General features: G+C 46.1%; 1 protein-coding gene across 3 annotated transcripts in view; it reads left to right on the plus strand.

Annotated features, from left to right (window-relative positions):
* Window positions 1–27,485, plus strand: part of GRB14 (growth factor receptor bound protein 14) — a 709,931-nt gene that overhangs the window by 349,196 nt on the left and 333,250 nt on the right. For all 3 annotated transcript variants that reach the window (XM_078681642.1, XM_078681641.1, XM_078681644.1), the window contains exon 3: window positions 19,242–19,360. In XM_078681642.1, coding sequence (XP_078537768.1) covers window positions 19,242–19,360 — 119 coding nt within the window. The remainder of the gene's footprint in view (window positions 1–19,241; window positions 19,361–27,485) is intronic.

A 27,485-nucleotide genomic window follows, 5' to 3' on the forward strand; every position in this document is an offset into this window, starting at 1 on the left:
CAAGGGGATTGGCCTTAATTGTCTGCACTAATTGATTGTATTTTGGCGCCTGCCCTTCAGCTCCATATATTGAATCCACTTTCTTTTTACTGATTCAGGCAGTAACTGTACTTGTTTTTATCACTTACGTTTAATGGATTGCACTTTATGCACTTTATTCATGAGTTTTTATCTGTTTTTGTATCTTTTATGGTTAAATATTTAACAGAATAAAGAGACTTTACTACTACTGCTATTAAGAGATGCTATTTAGAAGTGGTTATTGAATCTTGTTAAAGTATCCCCTTAGTAGATAAGTTTTTTGGGACTCTCCTAAGTTCTATAAATAGTCTCCATAAACATATGTGTTTCTCATATTAGAAGCACACAATTAAAATATAGTTGCCTCTATTACGAACTATCTTCCCATTTTTAACTCACGGTTTCATGAGTTCATATGTTAGCATTTTTCTTTATGAATATAGCAAATCCATTTGTTTACACATCCTGATTTCAAAATTCACATTTCAATACACTGTGCTTGCATGCGGTCAATTTCTACTAGTTATATGAGTTTCAACTAACATTATTTTCCGGGAAATTCACCTCTATATGTCTGTTGCTTCCAATGACCATTCAGACTGTTGATGTTCCACATTACTAATTGATGCTTATCACTTTAAGCTAATATTTTCTGTCTCCAGATCCCTTCTTATGTATTGCATATCAAATAATCTTGGCCTATCAGTCGAATTTTAAGTTTTGCTGATGGATTCTTTATTTGCCCAGGTCCTTCAATGTGTTGGTGCTGGTATTTGTCCTGCCATACTACACTTGCATGTTTGCACAATTAGATTTTACTCTTATCTAGATTTACCTTCTGTTTTCTAATGGTTGCATAGGAAATTACTTTTGTTTTATGGTGTCCTGTTTCTAGATTTACTGAAATTAAATTACAATTCTCCCCAATATTATTGAACACTTTAGTTTCAGTGGATCACTGAGTATAAACTTGCACTTTTTAAAATTATCTTTATAAATGCTTCTACATATTTCATGGTTACATAGTCTGGGAAGGTTGTTAGGAAGTAGTAAATAGAGATTACAAAATATATATTAAGATAAGATTGCGAGGAGGAGCTACGCTAGCAAGCAAGATGGCAGCATAATCTCCCGGCTCCGCCGACCTCCGCCAGCAGCTCGTATATCCTGCAAGTTATCCTGTTTTCCAATCGGACTCCCGTATATATGAGGAGTGACTGACTCGGAAGGCGCAATCCCGAACTTTTTATCACACCGGATGACGGAGATACGCCGTGTTTCATTTTCGGCCTACCTGGGAGTGGAAGCCGGGGCCTCGATTTCTAACCCATCCGGGCTGGAATTGAACAACATCGGCTGTGAACCTTGGGCTTTGTCCGGTCTCCCGAACGGGGACATAATCTACCTGTTTTAAACGGCGATTTCGTATCCTGCCTGCAACGCACACGCCACGGCGTGACACATCGTTTGCTGCGGCCCTGTATCCGACGCCCGGAGACACAGTAAGCTTGTCGGGGGGGGTGCGGACGGGAGCCCCGACCAGCGGCGAAGGTGCAAAATTGTGAGGGGAGAGCGCCCGTGGTTGGTGTCCGCTCCAGATTTGCCTGCTTCCCCGGAGTAGCCGGCCTCCGGGGTCTGCATCCTGATCTGTTGCTTACGAGAGGAGATGGAGGGGACGAAAGACACACCACCGCTGCGCGCCGTAATGGCGGCCATTAGAGCGCTCCACTCACAGATCATCGTCAACTACCAGGCACTGTCGGTAACAATGAATGATCTTTGCCGGCGACCGGACAGCGGCTTTTTGCCATCATCGCAGCCAGCGTTGCCACCAATGAAACATCGTGTATCCAACTTCGAGGTCCCTGTGCAGACGCCGGATCCCTTTCGCGCTGCTGATTCCTATGAGACAGATCGCGTGCCCGTGGACATTGTCAGCGTCCCTTGCTTGAACCCTATCTCGCTGAATATCACTATGGACAACCTTGACTGCCTTAACAAGATCACCTGTGACTATTGGAAAGTTTTATCATCCTTCCACGCTTTTCCTCGCTTGCTCTGTGGAGATCGTGAACTTTTATCCTTCATTTGGCTTGCTCATACTGACTTGGACTTTCATGAAAACTTTACCTCTCTCATTGTTGCAGTGGCCTGGGGTATAAGTGCTCCAGTGGACATTCGTACTGGCCAGGGTTAACTTGTGGGACTTTTTAGGATACGTGAAAATAATTTAATCTGCCGCTGGGATTGTGACCTGTGAAATGCGGGAGTCGGGTGGTTTGTTTCGTACTTACCCGGATTGATTGTGCATCTCGCTACATTTATTTTGCACTTGTTTCCGGGTGGTCGCGTCTGGTGGAGGTTAGGGGAGTCCGGGAGTGTGTTTTTTTTTTTGTCTCTCCTCCTCCCCTTCTTTCTCTCTTTTAGGGACGTTTCTGGGCGACAGGCACGCTGCTAGTGGGTTAGGCCGTAGCCATTGCAGGGGTGCAGGGTGGTGGGGGGGTTTGTTATTTTGCCTTTGTTTTGTTCTATGGCCCCTTCTTTCTTCTCTTTCTCTCTCTTTAGGGTATTCCTCTGGGCGACAGGCACGCTGCTAGTGGGATAGCCATTGCAGGGGTGCAGGGTGGGGGGTGCGGGGGGGTTTGTTATTTTGCCTTTGTTGTGTTCTATGGCCCGTTTTCCTTTTTCTTGCAGGGTCCGGTAGCGATACTTTCAATCTCATCCTGCAGCATATGAGTGGGCGGGGTTTGGGGTGGGTGGTTATGATGATAGATAGGTAGCTTTGTTCTTCTCCCTTAGTGAACATACTGGCGCTTGCATTTTTACTGTTGGGCTATCTTGATCCATGACTGCCTTTTAACGCCTACCCGCATTTTTATACCTCCAGTGTGTGGCTCCGGATATCCTGTATCTTCTTCTTTATCTTGTTTTTGGGGGGGGGGGTTAAATATAAAATGAAACCTTAGGCATATCCCATGGCTTGTCGGCTGAAGAGCTGTGTTATTGGATTTCCTGATACGTTCTGCATACATGTGGTGACCGGCCCCTGTCGATGCAGGGCTACTTCTGTATTTTGTGTTGAACGATATAATAAAGGTTTTCACAAAAAAAAAAAAGATAAGATTGCGCTCAGTAATATATCATCCTCCATTGAAAAAATATTGAAAAGTTAAAAATCAAATATCACACTAAATTCATATTAATATACAGTACTGTAACTAGAAAAGTTGCAAGTGCAATGAGAGCTATCTAATTTGCCTACATCAAATTTTCCGTTATTCCCCTTGAGTATACCATCTTTGACCATGACTTAAGATCTCTCCCAATTACTTTTCTGGTCTATTCCAGAGTCCAAAACCATTCCACAAGGTGACCCCACATCTGTGATATCTCTTTTTTTTTATTGAAAGGTCAGGTAAAGAACAAATATTACATTACTACATTGTACTATGAATTCCGCCACAGTCAACACTGTACATAAAACTCTAAATATATATATATATACACGTTACATGCTTACTTTATACACTTTTACTATTCTGCCATATTAATAAAGGTTCCCATAATTTCATACCCTTCTTCTTTGCTTTTCGCCCTTTACATCTATACAATTATATTTCCTGCACACTAATACTCAACATTCTATGCAGCCATAGTTGGTAAGTAGGTGGCTCGGTATCTTTCCAAGCTGTCGCTATCAGCAGCCGGGCTACAGCTATTGTCATAAACACAAAATCCCTCTGTAATGTATCCAGATTTGCCCGGCTATCGTATCCTAATACCATTAATGCTGGAGTAATCGTTATTTGCTTATTAAGTGTTTGTACACAAAATTCCTCTCTGCTTTCCCTAAACAATAAAAGTTTGGTACAGGAGTAAAATATATGCACTATGTCAGCAGGGTCTATCTGGCATCTTGGACATTTATCATCTCCCCTCTTTCCCCATCCATGCAACTCAGCCGGCGTATTATATAGGTTAAACAATGTTTTGTACTGTGGGGCTTTTAGATTGGCGGAGAGGAAGATTGTTTCTCCTATGACGATTGCCATATCCAAATCCACATCCCCGTCCCCCAGTTTCTCTACCCACATAGTTTCAGTTTTTTTCCATATCATCTGGGAGAGTATTTATTAGCTCCTGATTCTACTATTATGTTGTTTAAAAATTTCAATCAGAATCAAATTCTGCGTTTGTTGCTGCTAATTTCAGCATATGTTTCCTGATTTGCTCTTCCTGTTCCCCCTTACTAATCATTATCTCATGTTCAGCCTCCAACCCAGCTAGTTTCACCATGTCAACCTCAGTCTTTTTCTGCTTGCGTGCTTGTCCCATGTAGCTGATTACTTCTCCCTTCAACCCAGCCTTGAAAGAGTCTCATACCATCCTCAAAAAACTCACTGGACCAACACTTAATGTGAGTGCAAAAGTCTTCACTGGCGAGTAATTTTTTATCGAAGGACCAGACGCTCGATTGCCTGCCCTTGCTAAATCCTATTATTTCTAACATAAGTGGATTGTGGTCTGAGAATAATTGCGGGAGCTACCTAATTTTAACCCTATCGATTATTTTACGTGAAGCTAAAAAATAGTCTGTGGGGGTGCGAGTAGTATGTATATCCAGGATCCCCAGAATTTTTCTCTTTCCATATGTCAGTTAGCCCATGACTAGTTTGAAAGTTAGTCTGTGCTCTGTATACCCATGGCTTCTTTCCTACATATTTCTGGGTCTGGCTTTTAGTGGTCTCTAAGTGTATATTTGAGTCGCTACACACTATCACTGGCTCCGGCCAGGACACGAGTCCCACTTCAAGCTTCTCCCAAATTTCTGGATTGTCCTGGTTTGCCCCATATATATTGACCTCTGTTACCCCCATAGCCAACCTTGCTATTGCCCAGTGTCCCCAATTATCTGCTACAACCCTCTTGACCTTTCCCGTAAATTGTTTAGTATAAATTGCTACTCCTCTAATCATGGAAGTTTGAGTGGAGCAAACCACCAAATTGTAGCCCCTGATCGCCAGAACATCTTTATTATTCCACGGAATATGTGTTTCCTGGAAACACATTACATCTGAGTTGATGGTTATAAGTATCTCATAAGCTCTTCCACATTTGTTCTTATCGTTTAGTCCACCCACATTAATTGTACAAATCGCAATACTACTCTTATTGAGTTATACTTGTCCTAATTGCCATTATCAGTTTAGCGCCCTCCTCATTATTTTTTACATTGTTTGTAGATTTAATACCTGCCTTTCCTTTTCCGCTTTTCTGAACCCCCTTCCACCCCCACCGCCCATCCACCCCTACCAGCACCCGTCCCCGTGCCCCATGCTCACCCTCCACCGTAGAAGCTTCCAGACCTAGGTCTGTGTGTACAATGAAACAAAATGATCAGCAGCACCCCAGTACTGTCCCAAACAAAAAACAAATTAGAGAGAAAAGAAGAAATACAAATATAATGGCTAAGTAGCTGCCACATAAATTAAACAACAAGAGAAAGAGGAAAAAAATAGGATCTAAATGATTCTCTTTCATGTATTGTCCCTGCATCTTATTGTTACCCATATTATTTACACCATCCACAATTCAATACCCATTAGTATTGCATTGCTGACCTCCTCCAAGCACCTCCCATCCCTTCTGTTATTCTCTATTCCGGCCCAGCAACTTTATTATCCATACATTTCCAGGATATATTCTGATTACCCCTCGCTCCTTTTCCAGTTACGGGCCCTTACAGGCCTAGCCCCTTAACTCTGCCAAGGCCTCCTTTGCTTTGATCTCAGAGTTATAATAGTATGTTCGGCCTCTTATAATTATTTTTTATTTGGCAGGGTTCATCAGGTAGGCTTAGCCTGGAAAGGGGCAATCATCTGTCGTAGCCTCCAGCGTGTCTCCACAGTGATGTGGCAAAAATCTGGCCTTGCGAAGAAGGCAACATCATCTACCCTCCGTTTAGCTTCTGGTTTGGCTTTCTCCCAGATGTTTTGCCGTAGTAGGAAATTCCTGAAAAATACCAGGATAGCCCTGGGTTTAGTGTCTTGTCCTGTTGTTTTTTTTTTAAGTTGAAAGGGATTCTGAGGGCACGCTGGACTTCCTGCTGCTAATTCCAGCCTTCAAGATCTGGAAATGCTTTACTGAGTAGGTCTATCATATAGAGGCATGTATCAGAACCTTCGCGCCCTTCTGGAATGTCTAAAAAATGCAAATTATTGTGCCGCTGGCGATTTTCTTGCTCTTCTAGCTTCCACTGCATGTCTGATAATCTGGCTTCATGTGCCTCTGATTGCGTTTGTACAGCCGACACATCCTCCTCAAGGACTCTAGTACGTTTCTCCAGCTCAGTTAGTCGTTCACTAATAGAGTTACAGATTTTAACTACTTTACGAACAGAGCCTTTCATCTTCCAGAGGGCCGACTGTGAGAATCCGATGTCTTGCCTTGCCTCTTCACGACGTGATGAGATTGCCTGCAGCATATCTTCCAAAGTTGATGTTGCATTCTCCTGGTCCTCTGTACCTGCCTTGCCTACTATAGCGGTAACCAATGTAGAGTTGGGAAATAATCCCAGTTCAGCTCTTCTTGTACTGTGGCTTTTTTCTTTGCAGCCTTTTCTCCCCGACTCGACCTCCTGCGTGCCTGACGTGTAGTTGCAGCTGAATCTACCTCTCTAGTCCGGCTTCACTAGATCTAGAGAGTGATATAGAGTCATCCGCTGAGCATGTAGCATCTGATAGTGCGGAGTACCTTCACAGAAGTTCTTCTCTCTCCGGTTGTCCGCATCCCTCGTTTCACTTCCTCCTTTCCCTTCTGCCCGTTTTTCCACCACTGAGGGCCCTGTGGGGGTGCCTCCAAGTTTGCTGACCACAATGCCCTTCTTAGAACCCTTAAGTAGATCCACTACTGTGCTGCCGGGCTGGTGTTGCCGGCGAGTAGTTCCAGACTTCCCCTTCACCTTCAGGGCAAATTCACTCCAGTTCACGCCTTGACCTTGGTGTCCCTGGTAACGCGCAGCTAGAGCTCCCAGCTTCACCTCCGAAGAATTCATTGCGTCAACGCCTCCAGGACCCTCCATAGCTGGGCCAGGCCCCGCAGTCACCGAGCCTCTTCTGATCGTCTTAGAAGCTGATTTCGGCTTCATTCCGCCCGGTAAGTGCGACCTGGGAGGGGGCATTGTTTTCAGCACGCTGTTCAATTTCTCGGTCACGGAAAATAGCTTGAGGTGTCCTGCCGTGCACTTACACTCTGTTGCTCAAACTGTCAGTACTCTCGCAAATGCCTCGAGGATTGTTCGTATCAATGCGATCATCTCCTCCTACTCAGCTGGTTTCTTTACTCTCGCTGTGGGGGTCTACTGGATCATGCTGCCGGGAGCTGCAAGTGGTCACTTCAGCTGACCGCCATCTTGCTTCCTCTACTTACCCACATCTGTGATCTCAGTTTGTCTAAAACCAGACATGTGCCAAACATATGAACTAAGTCTGCTCATGAGATTGACAGCATGGACAGTTTATTCCCTCCGCCTCCCCCAACCTTGCAATCTCTGCTGGGTGAAATCTAAGTAAAAAAGTTGACTTGTAGTGCTGTGCTTCCAACCCCAAAGAGTACAATACCATACGACTTAGCTCCACAGAATCATAAAAAGTAAAATCATCTAATTCAATCTTTGATTACCATTTAGCGTAATGCTGCTCAAGATCGTCTGGTACCAAATTTCATAATTTACCATAAAGTGTAATAATAGAAAGTTTTTCTCCCCCAAGCAAGAGATCTAAGAACGGTCCACCAGTTGTTTTGTATAAAAAGCTGCACATTTGCAGATATTCCTTGTGGTTTAGAGTGAACTTGAACTTCAATTCCTGAAAAGATGCGAACCTCTGATCCTGGAAGAGATCCCTCAGTTAACATAATCCAAATTTCTCCCATCTGGCATTCTGGAATGTTTCTGGGATTGAGGGATTCCTTTCTATTAAAGTATACCAATTCCACCTCTCAATTCCAAACTTCTTTCTCAAATCAACCAAGTTTTTAAAGGCTGCCCCCAACACCTTAAACCTAACTTTCTTGTAATAGCTGGGTTCTAGCAGTCTTAGCCGAAATCCTTTAGCTTCAGATCCTGTTGTGAGCTCATAGGTCGATGGCACACCCCGTATAGATTCAGGTATTTCCTCTATATTACTCAAAAGAACCCTCATACACTGAAGAGCAGCAACTAACTGATAAAGGTTGAAGTTTGGGAGCAGTTTATAGGGGAAACTAACTCACTGCACTGAAGAAGAAGAAGCCACGTGAGACTGAACATCAAGGTGAGATCTCTTTATGGTTGAATGATATGAATATTGGTGATGTTAAAAGGGCAAGGAACTGCAATAGCGCTGGATTGGAGAAGAATTTAGAGTGTGCTGAATTAGAGACTATGGGAATGACTATTGTACAAAGGAAGGAGGGGCATGTTCAGTCCGATGGGGTAGGGATAACCAAAACCTCAATTTATCCTGGAGAGTGCTGAAAAATTCTATTCCCACACGGTTATGTCAGAACCTACCGAGTCTCGAAACAAGCGATGATGAGCTCAGTAATTCCCCATAGGTGTGAGTGGTGGTAGTTTCTCTATGATAGAGGGGGACACGGTGAAATGGAGGAAGTATCTGAAATCACAGAGTCCGCAAGGGATGCAGGGGAAGCCCCTCTCCATGGATGGTAAAACTGAGACATTTTCCTAGCTGGCAGAAGTATTAAAATTGAACTACTCAGACACATGACTGGTTAACCAGGCTGGCGGGTATGGGATCTCCGGCGGCCTGGGAGGGAATGCCCCCGCAAGCACTGGAAAGGAACCTGGAGAGTCTGCACTAAAGATTATTCTGAGTACTATTAAGAAACATCGAACAGAGTTTAGAGCCGAGAGTTGGAGAGCAATATTAGCCACTAAACAATGTCAAGGTGCATTAAAAAAGTGGCAAAATCTTGTGTTGAGATTGGAGAAAAACTTAGCACCATAGAAGAGAGGACAAAATAAGCTGAAATATAACTGGGGAGGCTTAAGGGTCAGTTTGAGATGCAGTGTGATAAACTGTCAGATATGTTATGGAAGATAGAGGACTTCGGAATCGCCCAAGGCGAAATATTCTTTGCTTTCTCTGAATAAAGGAAGGGGTGGAGGGCAGCGATATTAGATCTTTTATGCTTGATTTACTAAAGACTGCCGTCCCAGAACTTGGGTCTTGGAACTAGGAGACAGAAGTAACAAGGGTGCACAGGGTGATATCCACTCATGTGCAGAAATCAGAATTCTTCAGTAGGAGCAACAGAAAGCCGGCCCTGGGCAGTTTTTGTGAATTTTGGGGATTTTTTCCTCTGACAAATCATGTTTGAGAAGGCTCGACTGGATGCCATGTGGAACTTTAAAGATTTTTAGTTCTTGTGTACCCTAATTTCGGCCATGCCACGGTGAACACAGGTGGCAGCTTATAAAGCTTTTTCAGGAAGCTGGAGAAGAAGCGTTTCTGCTTGACCCAGCTTGACTTAAAACTATTGTTAAGGGTAAAACTAGAACATTTACCACAGAAATACAGGCCAAAGAATATTTAATCAGCTTGGACCCACAACTCTCGGTTTCCTCAGCAGCTTATAAATGTGATTAAGGCCTGATAAAGTGAACATTATTAATATTGAAATAACTTGGGCACAGTAGAGACTTTGTTCTTGTGGAGGGTGGTTGTGTTGCTCCTTTATGTCTTTGTTCTCTGACTTTAAGATTTCAAGGGGAACTGTGGGTCTGATCTATGGTCGGAGAGCTGGAGGGGGAGCTGGTAGAGGCATACCCTGGAGACAATTGCCTCAAGTGGTAGGTGGGGGAGGGGGCAGTCAAGCTGGGGTGGTTGGGGTGATACAGAGAGCATGTGGGAGTGTAGGGAAGGTGGGCCAGGGTTCCAGTGGTGAGGTTCATGGGTGGGTCTTTCAGTGGGAAGGTGGAAAAGTGGGGAAGCTGTGAGACAATATGAGGATGGGCTTCAACCTGTATCTCTTAACAGGTGCAAGAATAGAGAGTGGATTACAGAAATGGTGTGAGCCTGGTAGGATCTCCCAAAAAGGACTAGGAGGCTTAATGGAATGTCAAACTAATGACTAAGATCCATTTTGCAACTATAAATAAATGTGGTCTCAATGCTAGAGACAAGCGACGGAGGGTAATGCAGGATCTAAAAGCTCTTAAAGCAGAACTTTATTGTTTACAAGAAACACATATAGAGTAGTCCTATGTGAAGGTGTTTGAGACACTGGGCTTAGAATTAATTGTAAGCACCATGCAAGACACCAAAACAAAGGCAGGTGGCAATATTAGCTCTAAGAGGGGTGGGAGAATGGATTTGAAGTAAAGCAGGTAGATATGGACCCTGGATTATCATCAAGTGGCGATATGTCAATGGGTCTTTTATGTACAGTATATGGAGCGGTTCTTGATGATCCTAGTTGGCTGGATATTTTAGCTGTAAGATTACCAATTTGGCCTCCCCACTATATCATCTGTGGGGATTTGAATTTTAACGGTCAGGATGTCTACAATCAGACATATCAAGCAATTATATAGGAGGGAAACCACGGGTGTTTAAAGCTCGTAGAAGCTTGAAAAGAGGAATAGGTCTGTCAGACTTATGGGAGGAGTTAAGGGCACCTGATTTAGGCTATACTTATTACTCGGCTCCCCAACAGACTTTTGCCCAGTTGAATTATTTTTTGCTGCCATCACAGTTATTAAGGGATGCCCAGATCAAATTATATCGCAGAGTAATGTCAGATCAAAACCCTATAGTATTTAAACTATCTATGGACGGGATTACAAGGAATACTAGCAGCTGGACCTTCGAGAGAGGTTTTTTGATGGAACCTGGCTATATTGCCCACATGAAGACATGGATTACCAATTTTGTTTTCTAAATAGCAGGAGTACCCCACTGGGAGTGGCTTGGGATGCCTTTACAACAGGTATAAGAGGGGAAACCCTGAGGTATAGTTTGAACCAGCAGAAACAGGAGGAATTACAGCTAATGGAACTATATATGAAAACTTACCAAAGCAAAGACCTTGCCCATCACCATGCTAAGGGGGAATTAATGTTGAAGTGGCTCAGCAGCAGATAGGCAAGGCTAGAGCCGCAATCAATGAAGTTACAGTTAAAAAAACAAGGAAAAGTACCTTGTCAAGAAGCAGGAATGTTCTGAATATAATGAAAGGATGGGACATCTATTAGCAATATGCACTCAACTGAAGGTGGCTGGAGACCATAATAAAGAAATTTAAGATATGGGTGGCAAATTGGTCTAGGATCCTGAGGACATACCGGAAGTATTCCGAGACTATTATGCAAGTCTTTATCAAGCTCAACCCCAAGCGGATGAACAGAGGATAGAGCAAGCTGTGGCCTCAATGTCTCTGGAAAGACTAACTCGGAAGGAGCAGGGTCTGCTAGGGGCAATATTTATGGTTGAGGAATCCCAGAAATCCCTGAAAGAGTTACCCTCAGGGATAGCTTGTGGGACTAATCAAATCCCATTGGAGTTTTATAAAATGTTCTGCTCAGTCTTAATTTTACTTGTCCTGATCAACCTTAGGTCTGCAGGATCGTTGGGGGGATTTTCTGTCCCAATATTAGGACCCTCATGCACGTGATGGGGATTGACGATCTGGCTCGAGATATGCAGAAACCATTCCAGAATATTACAAGATCAGAACAACAAGCTTTGAATGCATTGACAAGTGACAACAACATAGTCATCAAACCAGCCGATAAAGGCGGAGGGGTGGTCCTACTAACCAGTACAGGGTACAACCAACAGTGTATGGACCTTCTGTCTAATGACAAATTCTATAAAATCTTAACAACAGACCCGACACCAAGACTACAAACAACAATAGCCATGATGATAGAAGAAGGGGAGACCAATAACTGGATCTCCAAAAAAAGAGGGGGATTACCTGAGAACTACAACACCAAGAACCCCATACTTCTATTCCCTTCCCAAGACACACAAAGGACGAATACCACCACCAGGACGCCCAATTATTTCGGGGATTGGTTCGATTCTTGAACCCCTTTCCCAGTTCGCTGACCAATACCTGCGACCACTTGTTCAAAGTACTCCCACATATCTAAGGGACACAAGGGATCTCCTGAATCAACTAAAAAACATCGAGTACTCACCAGAGACTATGCTCCTGGTGGGTTTCGATGTTGAAAGTCTATACACCAGCCTACCCCAGGAGAAGACCATGGCGACTCTAGAAGATACGTTGTTTAACACCACATGGTCACACAAAACCCCCAGGCACTTTGTTCTAGAATGTTGCCGGCTGGCCCTGATGGAAATTTTTTTCCAATATAGAGACACACTATACCTACAGTGCCACGGGACATCGATGGGCAGTACATTTGCCCCAAGCGTGTCAGGGCTGTACGTGAGCTCCTTTGAGGAGACTCACATTCTTAATGAAACTAACAACCCCTATCATCATTGTATACGTTTTTGGAAACGATACATTGATGATATTTTTGTGATCTGGGAAGGTGACCATCTGAGTCTATCATCATTCCATACCTGGCTGAACCAAAAGGACGAATGTCTACAGTTCACTCACTGTGCAAATAACAAGAGCATCGATTTCTTAGACATAACCGTCTATGCTGCGGAGAACACTCTCCACACCCGAACCTTCTTCAAGACGACTGCTAAAAACAGCCTGTTATCCTTTAACAGTTTCCATCCACGCCCGCTACGAGAGAACTTACCTTACAGCCAGTTCCTCAGGCTGCGGCGCAATTGCAGCAACCCTGGAGAATACAAAGCACAAGCAAATGACCTCTGTAAGAAACTAGAGAGTCGAGATTACCCAAGAAAGATCATCAACAATTGCAAAAAACGTGCTAGGAATCAGAACAGAGAAGCACTCCTCGAGATCGTACCAAAGAAACCCGTGGAAGAAATACTCACGTGTGTTACCACGTACAGCCCAATGACAAACAATCTCAAGAAGATGGTCAATAAGAATTGGCGGATACTCACATCGGGTGAACTGACCTGGCAAAAACCATGATTCGCAAATAAAAGGAGCAGGAACCTGAAAGACATCTTGGTCCATACGAGGCCACCCCCAAAGAAACCGAGAGAGAATCTCAACCCATGGGGCAATCCACAAGTGAAAGGTCACTATCCATGTGGCTCATGCTCAGTCTGCAACCTCACAAAAGCAACAAAAGAACTGCAACTCTTTCCAAATTTCAAATGGACTCTGAACAGCCATACAAACTGCAACACCACCCACGTGATCTATATGATTACATGCCCATGCAAAATGAACTATATCGGAATGACATGCAGAAAAGCAAAGCAAAGACTATGCGAACATAAGAGCAATGTCAAGTGCAAAAAGAGCACCACGAAAATGGCCACCCACTATTTAGAGAAGGGCCACACAACATTAGATCTACAATGGGTAATTCTGGAAACATTGCCAAACAAAGACCACAATGCCGAAAAAATCCTTTTTGAAAAAGAGCAGAGATGGGTACACAGACTCAAGACAGATACCGAAGGGCTGAACGATAATATACCTTGGCTCACGGTGGCAAGAAAATGAGTACCCCATTATTAACTGTACGAGTTGATAAGACAACCCAGTGACACCCCCAATAAGGACCCCTTATGGAATCAAAAGAGGGCCATCTGAATACTAGTGCCCTCTGGAAACAACAGTCTGCCCCTTTAATATATACAGCGAGAAGCTACTGGCATTCCTATCAAAAAGAGAACACCGCCTGTTTCACCCTGATAAGACCAATTTGTACATAAACCACAGCAGTAACACTGCCATCAATGAATGAGAGACTCTACTCCTACACCGACTCTGTAAGAGATAAAAGGAATAAAAAGATTTCAACATGAAACAAGCTGTGGAGATCTGCACAATCAAAATATAAACCACGCGTATTAACTATCTGCAGTTTACCCCTAAGAATCATAAAGACTGAAAACACATCGCTCGTGAGCAAACACTACCGTCATCAATTCACTGTGCAGAAATTAATTTGCCATCATGGTAATTTTGCGAGCCTGGTAGCTTTTACAAAAACCACTGTAACGAGGTTTATAAAGAGAGGCTCACCATTTAGGAAGAATATAGCCTCAAGGTCAATAACGCAACAGTAAATACTATTAGCCCAATAGGAACGCGCAGGCAGCGTTAGCACCGCCCCCGAGGCCGATCCTGAAAAGTAACCCGGAAGAGAGACGAACCACTTCCGGTTCGGTAAGAGCAGAGCAGCGCGCACAACAGCAAGCTGAGGACGAGGCGCAATAGGTAGCGAGGAGATAGACATCATCCTGTCTTCAAAACCGCAAGTACAAACCAGCCGCCTTGACATTAATGCTTCTTTTTAACCCCCCCCTTTAGCCCGCTCCAATATCTCTACCGGCTGAAGGAAGTGTGCATAAGTAATGCGCGAGGTAAACGCTAGCGTAAACAACGTGTGCATGCCACAAGGCGCACTCTAAGATAACGGCGTTTTCAGCTCACAAAAACGCGCAGTATGCCTTGCATGTCACGACCATAGGTCGAATGATTTCAGCACTCGCCCTGATAGAAATTGATGAGAATTCACGACCATCAATGTCACGAGAGTTCACAATGAATATAAATGCACGATACCATTTAAGTCCTGCACTGTCCCTCTGGAAGCATGCTATAGGACGGTGCCTGAGTATGGAGAGGATGAGAGAGTTGACACTCAAATGGACGCTAACGGTCTAAAAGTATTGCCATTTTGTAGTTGTTTATTGGAAAAATGACAGCAGTAATCTGCTGTGGGTGTGTGTCCCCCCTTCCCCAACCCGTGTGTGTGTGTTACAATTATGTGTTTACTCATTACAGGTACCATAAGACCTCCAAGACATAGGAACAGGTTAATAACCTTTTTCTTCTCACTTCTGAACACTGTATTATATTTTTTGCACGTTATTTCACGGTCCTGATGAATGCCCGTAAGTCCTAGAAATAAGGCAATTGAGGCAGAAACATGTCGACCAACCTTTTAACCCCCTTTTCACTCGAAGTGCAACTGTAACTCATAAACCAGTAAAACCGGATGCACTACTATTGAGTTTACCAGACCCAAAATCAGATTTATTAAATTTTTGTCTCCCTGGTTTTTGGTCTTTTTATCTCTGGCTCACTACTGCACCAACCTTGGGTAAAATCCTCCTGGTGGAGGCTGCATAACCTAAGTAGACCTAATGATTATGCACACACGTGAAATATAAGCGGAGAATCAAGATATACCGCTTCAAGACACCACCATACCCATCACGTGCATGAGGGTCTTAATATTGGGACAGAAAATCCCCCCAACGATCCTGCAGACCTAAGGTTGATCAGGACAAGTGATCCTTTCTCCCTTGATTATAACATATCCTTTGGAAAATGAATGGATCAACATTCCATCTCCCCTACTTCTGATTAGAAGACAGTCTTAATTTCAGACATGATGGAACTCTTTGTTTAGGTGCAGGGGGGGGTATGGTTTCTGAATCTTGGATGAGTGCCAATATTGTGGTTTTCTTAAAAAAAGATAAAACACTGGTCGATCCAGGATCATATTGCCCTGTAACACTGATTAATAGTGACATTAACCGTTACTCTAAGATGCTGGCCGCTCGGATGAGCCAAATTATAGCCAAGGTGATATCGCCAAACCAACATGTATTTATACTAGGCAGGAGCACCATGAACCACATCCGTCATGTAATTACGCTTTTTGACGTAGCCAAGGTGGTTAAGGAACCTTTGCTGTGGCCTCGTTGGATGCTGAAAAGGTATTTAACAGGGTCACGTGGGCATATCTATGGGAACTTATGAGAAGGATTGGATTAGGATGCGCATCATAACAGCAATACAAGCATTCTACAAGAATCCAGTTGGCAGGTTGAAAATCATGGGTGGTCAATCAGGATTAATTAGCGTTGACCTATGCAGATAACATCCTGGTTGCATTGGCAGACCCAGAGACTTTTATGCAGATAGTAGAGCATCAGGCCATAGAGTCTGGTATATTTCAGGTTATACCCTTATTAGGCAGAAAGTGTAACTGGTACTGAATCTATTTATTGTTAGTCAGGATCCAAGGGTCGTAGAGCAGTCAGTCTATCTGGAAATAAGATAAGTGCAAAGGTAGATCAGATGATCAAGAATATTATTGGATCAATACTAGTTAAGGCAAAACACGATGTTGAGAGAGAGCACAATCTTCACCTGTCTATTGTAGACTGCTGCAATATAATAAAGATTCTGCTCCTGCCAAAGATTTTATACCTCTCCAGATCCATCCCATTGGATTTTGAAAATTTCTGGTTTAAAGCACTGGATACCCTGGTTTCTATATTGATGAGCTTTTATGGCAAAGTAAGGAGGGCAACTATATTTTTTACATTACCCAGAGAGGAGGTGGGGGTGGGTTCTCCTAAATTTCAAACTTTATAGAGTTGCACTTCTAAGGGTTTGGATTTGCCAAATTTATTGATGTAAGTTCTTATCATTTTAAGATCAATGCCTGAGGGTGTATCAAGCCTAATCAAGAATGTTAAGACATATTTTCGCCTTCATGTTTTTTTCAGTGAAAATCTCGATATCACCTACTTTACTGCATGCTAATACAAGTTGATTGGGGTGCACCTAGATCTTGAGTTATTACATCTCTCAGAAGCTGCCTACCTGCGTATACACGGTATCTACCTGTTTAGATCAATCCAGCCTTCTAATTGCAGTGCCTTACTCAATAACTTCGAGCTCCTGCATTATTTTTATGACCCTCAGGAATGACAGAAATTTTAAAAGTTAGATTTTCTAGTATTTTAAAGTGACCTTGTATTTCCTGTGTTTCTCTGTTTTTTTTCTAAGTACATTCTGAACGTAATTTCATTAATGGCCTTCTCATGTGAATCTTCTGAAACATGCCAATTACTGTGCCCATATTTATTTTTTAATCAATCCCCTAATTTCAGTTTTCCTTTTTGAGTATTATTTTAAGTTTTTTTGGTAGTTTTTCTCCGAGGTACAATGTTCCTTCCTTTTCTTCAGATTTTTACAGCGACAATATATTCTGGTTGTTTTTATTTTAATTTTGTTATTTACGCTGAGAGTACTGTGCTATATTCCCAAATACCATTATTATTTTTATTCAGGTCATCTTTATTCTCTTCTGCGGTATCTTGTTCCTAAATCCTAAAAATAAGCATTTCTTCTTTATTAGTCGCCTTGTTTTCATTTATTTTGTATTTGCTGTATTTTCATTAGGGATTTGGGTATGAATTTAAGGCTGATCCTCCTTCTCTCATCCATATAGATTTTCAGTTTATTTGAAGAGTTGGTTTGGACTGGACTCTTCTTCAGAATTTGGAAAGTGAAAGTTGTTTCTATGCATTGCATTGCCTAACACTTAGGGGCTGATTCCAATCTCACTTGGAAGGGCACAGTACACGATACGGCCGGAAAAAGTACGAGCCGTACATGTGTTTTCCGCCCGACTCGTACAGCTGTATGAGCAAGCAATTACGATGCGAATACCGTGAAATTCACCAACCGAGTCGTTTCCGGGTCTGACTCCACTCCGTACGTCTCATCGGTAAGTAAACCTTGCCGTGCAATGGATGCGATTTACGACCGAGCCAGTACGATGCACGTGTCGGACAGCTGGTTCGAGTTGACATTTTTGGCTTGCAAAACGTCTGGGAAGTTGCCTTTGGGGGTCCACGTCGGACCCCCTGTCACCCACAGCCCTACGAGTTGGACACAGGGGGAGACCCAAGGGTCTCCCCAACACAGACATGTACGGTGTGGATGGCACCCATGCGTAGCCACTGTAGGGGGTTCTCTTGTGTGAGACGTACCAATTTAGTCAATGGGAGCCCATGTACGCGTTGTACGACCGGCTCCCATTGACTTCTATGGGAGTCCGACCAAACTAAGCGGCCGATTATGATGGCGGACGAACCTGAGTCCGTCCGCCACCATAGAGCAGGAGGGAACCTCCGCATTGCCTGTGGAGTTCCCTCCTGTGCAATTAGGATGTGACCGCCACCCTGGCGGTCACATCCTCTATTTTTACTATTGCGGCGGGTGCGGCTTCAAGCTGCATCCGCCGCAATGGTAAAAATGCATACATTGCATTTGTATGCAGTAAGCAGCAGACACCGTGCGGTGCCTGCCGATTTCTGCATAAAAATGCAGGGGGGTACCATAGGCACCCCCCATGTGCACCCCCCACCCCACCTTCACCTAGGGGGCCTGCAACGGGCCCCCGTAGTGAAGTTACACATGCTTTTCCACGGCGGAAAACCCGCAGAGGAAAAGCATGTTTTAAAGCCCTTCCTAATATGGCGGACGGTGTCTGAGAGACACCGCCACCATATTAAAGCTTTTCCGCCGCGGTTGTAAGCCAACCGCGGCGGAAAAGCTGCGGACGGAAACCAGGACCCAACAGCCATCCTAATGTGGCGGTGGGTCTTTGGTGGGTCCGCTGCGGTTTTTCCGCATCCTCCGGGCCGGCGGTGGCTTCCGCCGGCCCGGAGGATGCGGAAAAACCACAATCATAATAGGCCCCCGAGTCTGGCAGCATGCAGCCACATCGTACTCGCTCGGTAAGACTGCAGGACTCCGGCTCGGTCGGAAAACACTCCGGATCCGGCTTGGTCGGAGAGCTTTCCCTCCCAGATCAGAATCGGCCCCTATGTGGTAAAGAAACATGCCCCCTCAGGGAAGATTACCACGTCAGCCACTTCAGTGAGGGAGTAGGAGCTCATGGAACCACACTGTAACCCATTTACTCCTAAGGAATTGGAGTCTCAATGCTTGATTGTCAGTCCTGCAGAGACTTGGATAAGTTTGCTAATCCTTTAATGCTCCCCTTCTAAGAATGACAAAACAAGGTACCATCATATAAAGGCAAATGACTGGTTTGAAATGTGTGCTGCTTTTCCATTGCACGTGGTGACCATTTTCCTTGTACCACTTACACAAACTAACCTTTGAAGTGGTAATTTGAGTAACTCAGACATTTACTATTTCTTGTATTTGTATATTTCTTATTGTCTGCTCCCAGAGGTTTTCTAGATTGATGCAAGATGACTACATGAATATAATCTTCTTTTCTTAATCTGTTTTTGTAGAAAGAACTATAGAAGACCATGAAATGGTTATTGAAATACAGTCAAGTTGGGGAATGGAGGAAAGTCGGTTCTATTTCAGGAAACACTTTGCCAAGTATGATTTTTTTGAAAACCCTGTGGTGAGTGACATCCTTATTTCACAAAGCTATCTGGAAAACAATGATACTGTTTAAGAAAAATATCTTCACTAGATGCTACCATAGCTACTCTGAAACCAACTAGAGAGGAAGCAAGATAATGAAAAGGAAGATAAGGAAAGGATGCTATTCTAAGATAACACGGGTAGCCCCTTAAGAGAGGAAAAAGGGCAATAGGCAAAAGAAACTCTCAGTTACAAATCACAAGGACAATATCAAGCACAGACATGAGAAGAAACAAGGGAATAGTAATTAAGTGGACGTAGAACAAGACAAAGGTATTCTGAAACAGGTCAATCAATCAATCAATCAATGCATTTGTAAAGTGCGCTACATACCTGTGAGGGTCCAAAGGCGCTGGGGCGGTGTGGGGGGGGCTGCTACTGATCGAAGAGCCAGGTCTTGAGAAGTCTTCTAAAGGCCAGCAGGTCCTGGGTCTGTCGTAGGCTGGTAGGGAGAGGGTTCCAGGTCTTGGCGACGAGGTAGGAGAAGGATCTGCAGCCGGCGGTGGTTTTCCGGATACGAGGAACTGTGGCGCGGGCGAGGGTCGCAGAGCAGACGTTACGGGTGGGGGTGTGGAAGCTGAGTCGGTTGTTGAGGTATGTTGGTTCGGTGTTGTGTAGTGCTTTGTGTGCGTGGGTGAGGAGTTTGAAGGTGATTATCTTGTTGACGGGGAGCCAGTGTAGGCTTTTCAGGTGGGGTGTGATGTGGCTGCGTCGGGGGATGTCGAGGATCAGTCGTGCCGAGGCGTTCTGGATTCACTGTAGTCGTTTCAGGAGCTTGGTTGTTGTTCCTGAGTAGAGGGCGTTCCCGTAGTCGAGTCTGCCGGTGATGAAGGCCTGGGTGACGGTTTTTATCGTGTCGGGAGGGATCCATTTGAAGATCCTGCGGAGCATCCGGAGGGTGTTGAAGCAGGACGCAGAGATGGCGGTGACTTGCTTGGTCATGGAGAGGGTGGAGTCAAGGATGAAACCCAGGTTGCGTGCGTGGTCGGTGGGTTCTGGGGCTGTGCCTAGCGATGTGGGCCACCAGGAGTCGTCCCAGGCTGATGGGGTGGGTCCGATGTTGAGGACCTCCGTCTTGTCTGAATTCAGCTTCAGTCTGCTGTCTTTCATCCAGTCGGCGACGGCCTTCATTTCTCAGTGAAGGTTGGCTTTGGCGGTGAGGGGGTCTTCGGTGAGGGATATGATCAGCTGGGTGTCGTCGGCGTAGGAGATGATGTTGAGGTTGTGTTGTCATGCGACGTGGGCGAGAGGTGCCATGTAGATGTTGAACAGTGTCGGGCTGAGGGAGGATCCTTGTGGGACGCTGCAGATGATCTCGGTGGTTTTTGAGCGGAAGGGTGGGAGGCGGACGCTCTGGGTTCTGCCGGAGAGGAAGGATGTCTTCCAGGCAAGGGCCTTCTCTTGAATTCCGGCGTCATGGAGGCGTGCTGATAGGGTGCGGTGGCAGACCGTGTAGAAGGCAGCTGACAGGTCCAGGAGAATGAGAGCGGCTGTTTCTCCTTTGTCCATCAGGATCCTGATGTCGTCGGTGGCGGCGATGAGGGCGGTCTCGGTGCTGTGGTTGCTGCGTAAGCCGGTTTGGGAAGGGTCCAGGATGTTGTTGTCTTCGAGGTAGTGGGTTAGCTGTTTGTTCTTGAGGTCTTTGGGGTCCGCCTTGGGTTTCTTCAGAAAGGCGTTGATCTCGGCGTGTTTCCAGCTTTCCGGGAAGGACCTAGCTTTAGGACACCTCCGCGCCGCACGGCCACCAGCTGCTGCGTGTGCCCCCCGCCTGCCTCACTGTCCCTGCCTGCCGCCGGCCGACCACACCCCCTGCTGCCGAGCGGCGTGGTCTCCTGCGGTCAGGGCATCTGCTACTGGTATTGTGATCGCTGTTCTGTTGCCTTCTGGCTTTTGTGCCCTGTGATTCTCCTGCTGTGTGCCCCATTGTTTTACTGTTTTTACAGTATTTGCTCGTGTACTGTCTCCCCTCTGCTGCCCCGGTAACCTTCCGCCCCGCTCCCCGCTTCCCGCCTCCGTTGGTTGCCACGCCCCTTTTTCATTCTGTGCCCTCCCCGCTCCCGCCTCCCAGCTGCTCCTCCCTCCCTCGCACTTGGCCATAAATGGCGACCGTGCGAACGCGCAGCGGGCGCGCCGATTGTGCGCCGAAGGCGCACCAAAGGTAAGCCCGTCTGCGCCCGTCCGCGCCTGGACCGCGCCCAGTGCCAGGACCTCTGGCCCCCACCGACGGAAGCCGACCCGACGGACTTACGACGCCACCGAACTCATCGCACTCAACACCGGCAGAACCCCGGCCTGCTACCAAGCCACTCCGAGACGCACCAACGGACCCTTCAGCTGTCACTCCTGCAAGTTCACCTGCAACCGGACTCATGCCACACCAGCACCCACCAAGCCGAACTCCAGCAGCACCCACCTGAAGTGCATCCTGCTCAACACCCGCTCCGTCAAAAGACACGCCGTCGAGCTCTGGAACCTGCTCGACAACACAGCCCCAGACGTCGCCTTCCTCACGGAAACCTGGATGAACGCCTCCTCAGCGCCCGACATCGCCATCGCCATCCCGGACGGCTACAAGATCATCCGGAGGGACCGCGTCAACCAGACAGGAGGAGGCATCGCCATCATCCACAGGAACACCATCCGCATCACGACCGACAACGACGATACCCTCGCACCCGCCGAACACCTGCACTTCCAGATTCACGCCAACCCCAAGACCACCCTCAGAGGCACCCTCATCTACAGACCCCCGGGACCACGCGCACAATTCAGCGAAGACATCGCCGACTTCATCAGCCCACACGCCCTCCCCTCCGCCGACTACATCCTCCTCGGGGACCTCAACTTCCACCTGGAGAACAACAGCGACCGCAACACCACCACCCTGCTGGACAACCTCGCCAACCTCGGACTCAAGCAACTGGTGACCACCTGCACCCACTACGCCGGACACACACTCGACCCCGTCTTCTCCTCCAGCAAGGACATCGCCTTCAGCCACGCCACCGGACTCCACTGGACGGATCACAGCTGCGTCCACTTCAGCTTCAGAAGGACCACGTTCCACCATCACCAGCAACTGGTTCCCCCCTAAGCTGGAACAAGATCACTGCAGACCAACTCGCTACTTCCTTGAGCATGAACCCTCCTACCAGCACAACGAACCCCAGCCAAGCGGCCACCAACCTCACGAAATGGATCAGCGACTGCGCAGACGACCTCGCCCCGCTGAAGACCCCGCCGAGCCGACCCGCAGCAAGAAAGCACCATGGTTTAACGACGAACTCAAGAGCTCCAAGAAGAACTGCAGAGCACTCGAGAAAACCTGGCGCAGAGACCCAACACCGGACAACATGACTGCCCTCAAGCTCGCCACCCGAAAACACCACCAACTGATCCACACCACCAAGAAAACCGCATTCAAGGAACGACTGGACAACAACGCACACAACAGCAAGGAACTCTTCAACATCGTGAAAGAGCTCTCCAACCCCAATGCGGAAACAACGACATCATCCCTTCGCAAGACCTCTGCAACTCCCTCGCCTCCTACTTCCACAACAAAATCGCGGACATACACAACAGCTTCAGCACTCAACCGACGCACACCACGACCGAACCACCGCCCCCCACAACCACCCTCCGCGCCTGGACCCCGATCAGCACCGAAGACACCGTCCACACGATTAACTCCATTCACTCCGGATCTCCGACAGACCCCTGCCCTCACCACGTCTTCAACAAGGCCAACGCTGTCATCGCACCCCACCTCCGGGACATCATCACCACCTCCTTCGACACCGCGACCTTCCCGGAGAGCTGGAAGCACGCCGAACTCAGCGCCCTACTTAAGAAGCCATCAGCCGACCCCACCGACCTCAAGAACTACCGCCCCATCTCGCTGCTCCCATTCCCGGCAAAAGTCATCGAGAAGACCGTCAACAAGCAACTGGCCGCCTTCCTCAAGACGAACGGCTCCCTCGACCTCTCGCAGTCTGGCTTCCGGGCCAACCACAGCACCGAGACCGCCCTGATCGCAGCTACCGATGACATCCGAGCCCTGCTCGACAACGGAGAAACAGCGGCCCTCATCCTCCTGGACCTATCCGCGGCCTTCGACACTGTCTGCCACCGTACCCTAGTACAGCGCCTCAGCAACATCGGAATCCAGGAGAAGGCACTGGAGTGGATCATCTCCTTCCTCGCCGGAAGGACACAGAGAGTCCGCCTCCCCCCGTTCAGATCGGAGGCCACCGAAGTCATCTGCGGCGTCCCTCAAGGCTCCTCGCTCAGCCCAACACTCTTCAACGTCTACATGAGCCCCCTCGCAACCATCGCACGCCAGCACAACCTCAACATCATCTCCTACGCTGACGACACCCAGCTGATCCTCTCCCTCACCAACGACCCCGCCACCACCAGAGCCAACCTACACGAAGGGATGACAGACGTTGCCAAGTGGATGATGAACAGCCGCCTGAAACTGAACTCCGACAAGATGGAAGTCCTCATCCTGGGATCTTCTCCCTCCGCCTGGGACGACTCCTGGTGGCCCCCCGCCCTGGGCAGCGCACCCAAACCCACAGACCACGCACGCAACCTGGGCTTCATCCTGGACTCCTCCCTCTCCATAACCAGACAAGTCAACGCCGTCTCCTCGTCGTGCTTCAACATCCTGCGCATGCTACGTAAGATCTTCCGATGGATCCCCACCGAGACCAGGAAGACGGTCACCCAGGCCCTCGTCACCAGCCGTCTGGACTACGGCAACTCCCTCTACGCCGGAACCACCGCCAAACTCCAGAAGAGACTCAAGCGGATCCAGAACACCTCAGCACGACTCATCCTGGACATCCCCCGCCGCAGCCACATCTCCGGGCACCTGAGAGACCTGCACTGGCTCCCGGTCAACAAGAGTATTACCTTCCGGCTCCTCACCCACGCACACAAAGCCCTACACAACCAAGGCCCAGGATACCTCAACAGCCGCCTCAACTTCTACGTTCCCAAACGCCAGCTTCGATCGACCAACCACGCCCTCGCCGCCGTCCCCCGCATCCGAAGAGCCACCACAGGAGGAAGGTCCTTCTCCCACCTGTCCGCCAAGACGTGGAACTCCCTCCCGACCCACCTCCGCCTGACACAGGACCACCTCGCCTTCAGGAAGCAGCTCAAGACCTGGCTGTTCGAGCAGTAGCAAACCCCCCCCTCCCCCAGCGCCTTGAGACCCTCCGGGTGAGTAGTGCGCTATATAAATGCTGTGATTGATTGATTGATTGATTGATTGATGCTGTCTCGAAGGAGATGTTGATTGTTTTCCGGAGGTGGGGTGCGATGGTTGTGCTGGCAATGTTGAAAACGTGGTGAGGGCACGGGTCATATGGGGATCCAGAGTGGATGGAGTTCATGGTTTTGATGGTGTCTTCGTTGCTGACGTTGGACCAGGCGGTCAGGTGACTGGTGCGGGTGGAGGTCGCGGGGATGGCGGTCTTGGTTGGTGGGGGTTGCGGGGGTGTCGCAGTTGAAGCTGTCGTGGATGTCGGTGATCTTTGGGTGAAAGAAGGTGGCCAGGGAGTCGCCCAGGTCTTGTGATGGTGGAATGTCGTTGGTGTTGGAGCTGGGGTTGGAGAGTTCTTTCACGATGCTGAAGAGCTCTTTGGTGTTGTGTGCATTGTTGTCTAGGCTGTCCTTGAAGGCGCTCCTTTTGGCGGTCCTGATGAGTTGGTGGTGTCTGCGAGTGGTGTTCTTGTGGGCTGTGAGGCTGTCTGGTGAACGGTCGCGGAGCCATTTCTTCTCTAGCTTCCGACAGGTGTGCTTGGAGGTCCCGAGGTCTTCGGTAAACCAGGCGGCTTTCTTGCTGGTGTGTTTGGTTATGGAGATCTTGGGGGGGGCGAGGGTGTTGGCGCAGTCGTTGATCCACTGTTTAAGGTTGGTAGCGGTGGAGTCGGGGTTGATGGGCTCGGCGGGTGGTCTCAGGTGACTTTCTTCCCTAGCACTCTCTGTGTCATGACAGGAGCAGGTCCTAGTCTTTTCTCACTTTGATGGGGGCAACACCCTACATTCAGATTGCCTGAAATCAGCTGAAATTAAAATCTCAGTGTTGCATCTCACGTAGTCCAAATGGCAAAAAGATCACACCACATAATCATAATTCTAAAACAACTGCAGTGACTTCTCCTTGATGTTTGACTTAACCTTCCGGTGGCAATCACAAACAAAAAGCACTACTTCGTGGTCTCCCCAGCAAAGCTACATGCCTCAGGTGGTCAGAGGATATCTAAACGTAAATTCAGCCTCAGATAGGAGAGCCCAAAGTTCAAAAAGAGAAAGATACTGAAAGATGGGGTCTACTGCCGAACCCCAAGAATTTTGAATGAGCTCCCACTGGACATGCAATTTATCCCTAAACTGTGAGCATTTCGGAAGCCCCCAAAAGACTCCCATTTAAGTTGCACCTAGCAATATAGATATTGCCACCAATAAATATTAATACTTTACCTGATAACTGTCAATGCTTATTGTTAATATACTTCCTGTACGTTTCTTGTAAAGCCTATGTGGCTAGATTTTCAGTATATAAATATATTTATTAAATAAAAGTAACCAAATATGCCTTTCACAGTACTTTTAACTTAATTTATAGAGCATCAGATTGAGTAAATGGAACACATCTGAGCAATACTATCCCCTCTTTCAATATAGCAAAATGAAGAAAGAATAATAAGAAAATAAATCACCACGCCTTTCTCCTGAGTATCTGAAATGCACCAATCCATAGAGCTTTGAAATACTTGACAGAATTTTGAATGGCAGTTCATAAATGTGTGAGCTTTCTTTACAGGGAGAGAGGGCAACCCTCTCTGCAATACAGAACTTTAATAATTAATGCAAAAATAAGTCTTCTGTTTGTATGAATCTGTTTAGAAGAAACCTTACATATACCCTTTGACAAAAGTTACCTACTGTGTGAACTTGAGTTGTGCCCCATACTTTTCAAGAACAATCTAAAGAGAGGTGCTGTTTCTGATGTTCTCTGACACAATATCGTGGTAATAAAATATTGTTGACAAAAGTACTGTGCCAAAACTATTGTTGACAACAATATAGTGTTCCTATACATAAAATAGAAATTACAGTTATATCGAGACAAAAATATAGTGGAAGAGAATATCACCCAAAAAGAGGAACAATAACATAATTTTTTAATATATGTACACTTCAAATTTTAAAATATAAAATGAATATGCTGATTTTAAAAATTATTTCATTACACACACACACACACGGGCACGCATCTATCTATTTATCTATCTATCTATCTATCTATCTATCTATCTATCTATCTATCTATCTATCTATCTATCTATCTATCTATCTATCTATCTATCTATCTTAAAGATATCTGTTCAAAGCTCCAGCAATAGCAGGGAACGTGTTGGTCTTCTGAGGCTTTAGATGTACTATGCCCACTCCATCTAAGCAACGGTAGAGAAAATGTTGGACTTCAGAGGCGTTAGGTTTGCTATTTATTCCCCCTCCAGTCTAAAGAACTGTGGGGAACATGTTGGATTTTGGTGGAATTTAATTTACTATTCCCACCCTAGTCTAGGCAACAGTATGCATCGTGTTTGACTTCAAAGTGACTACCTATAAGAATACATGCTCTAACTATTATATTTCAATACCTAATAATAAATGACAAAATTATAGTACATGGAAAAATACCTTAAAAAATAAAATTACTTTTGGTGGAGTAACTTGTCTAACTATAAAATAAATCAATTTAAGATACTACTTAAATACAAATAAAATGTAAAAATGAAAATCATTACAACAGCAACATTTTAAACCAACTTGCCATTATAAGAATAGATGTAAAAAGGAAAATCAGTCCAAAGGCAACATTTTAAAACCACTTGCCATTACAAGAATTCAAATAAAACAAATAATTAACGTAGCAAGTACAAACGTAAAATATATATAATTGTCAATTGAGCAACTACATAAAAATAAGGATTAATATAAAAATATTTTACATTTAATATATTCTCACCCTAGTCCCCCGAAAATATTTATAAAAACTTTTTTTTTAAAGACGTGTA

The sequence above is a fragment of the Lissotriton helveticus genome, chromosome 3_1, assembly GCF_964261635.1.
Source record: "Lissotriton helveticus chromosome 3_1, aLisHel1.1, whole genome shotgun sequence".
Taxonomy (NCBI): domain Eukaryota; kingdom Metazoa; phylum Chordata; class Amphibia; order Caudata; family Salamandridae; genus Lissotriton; species Lissotriton helveticus.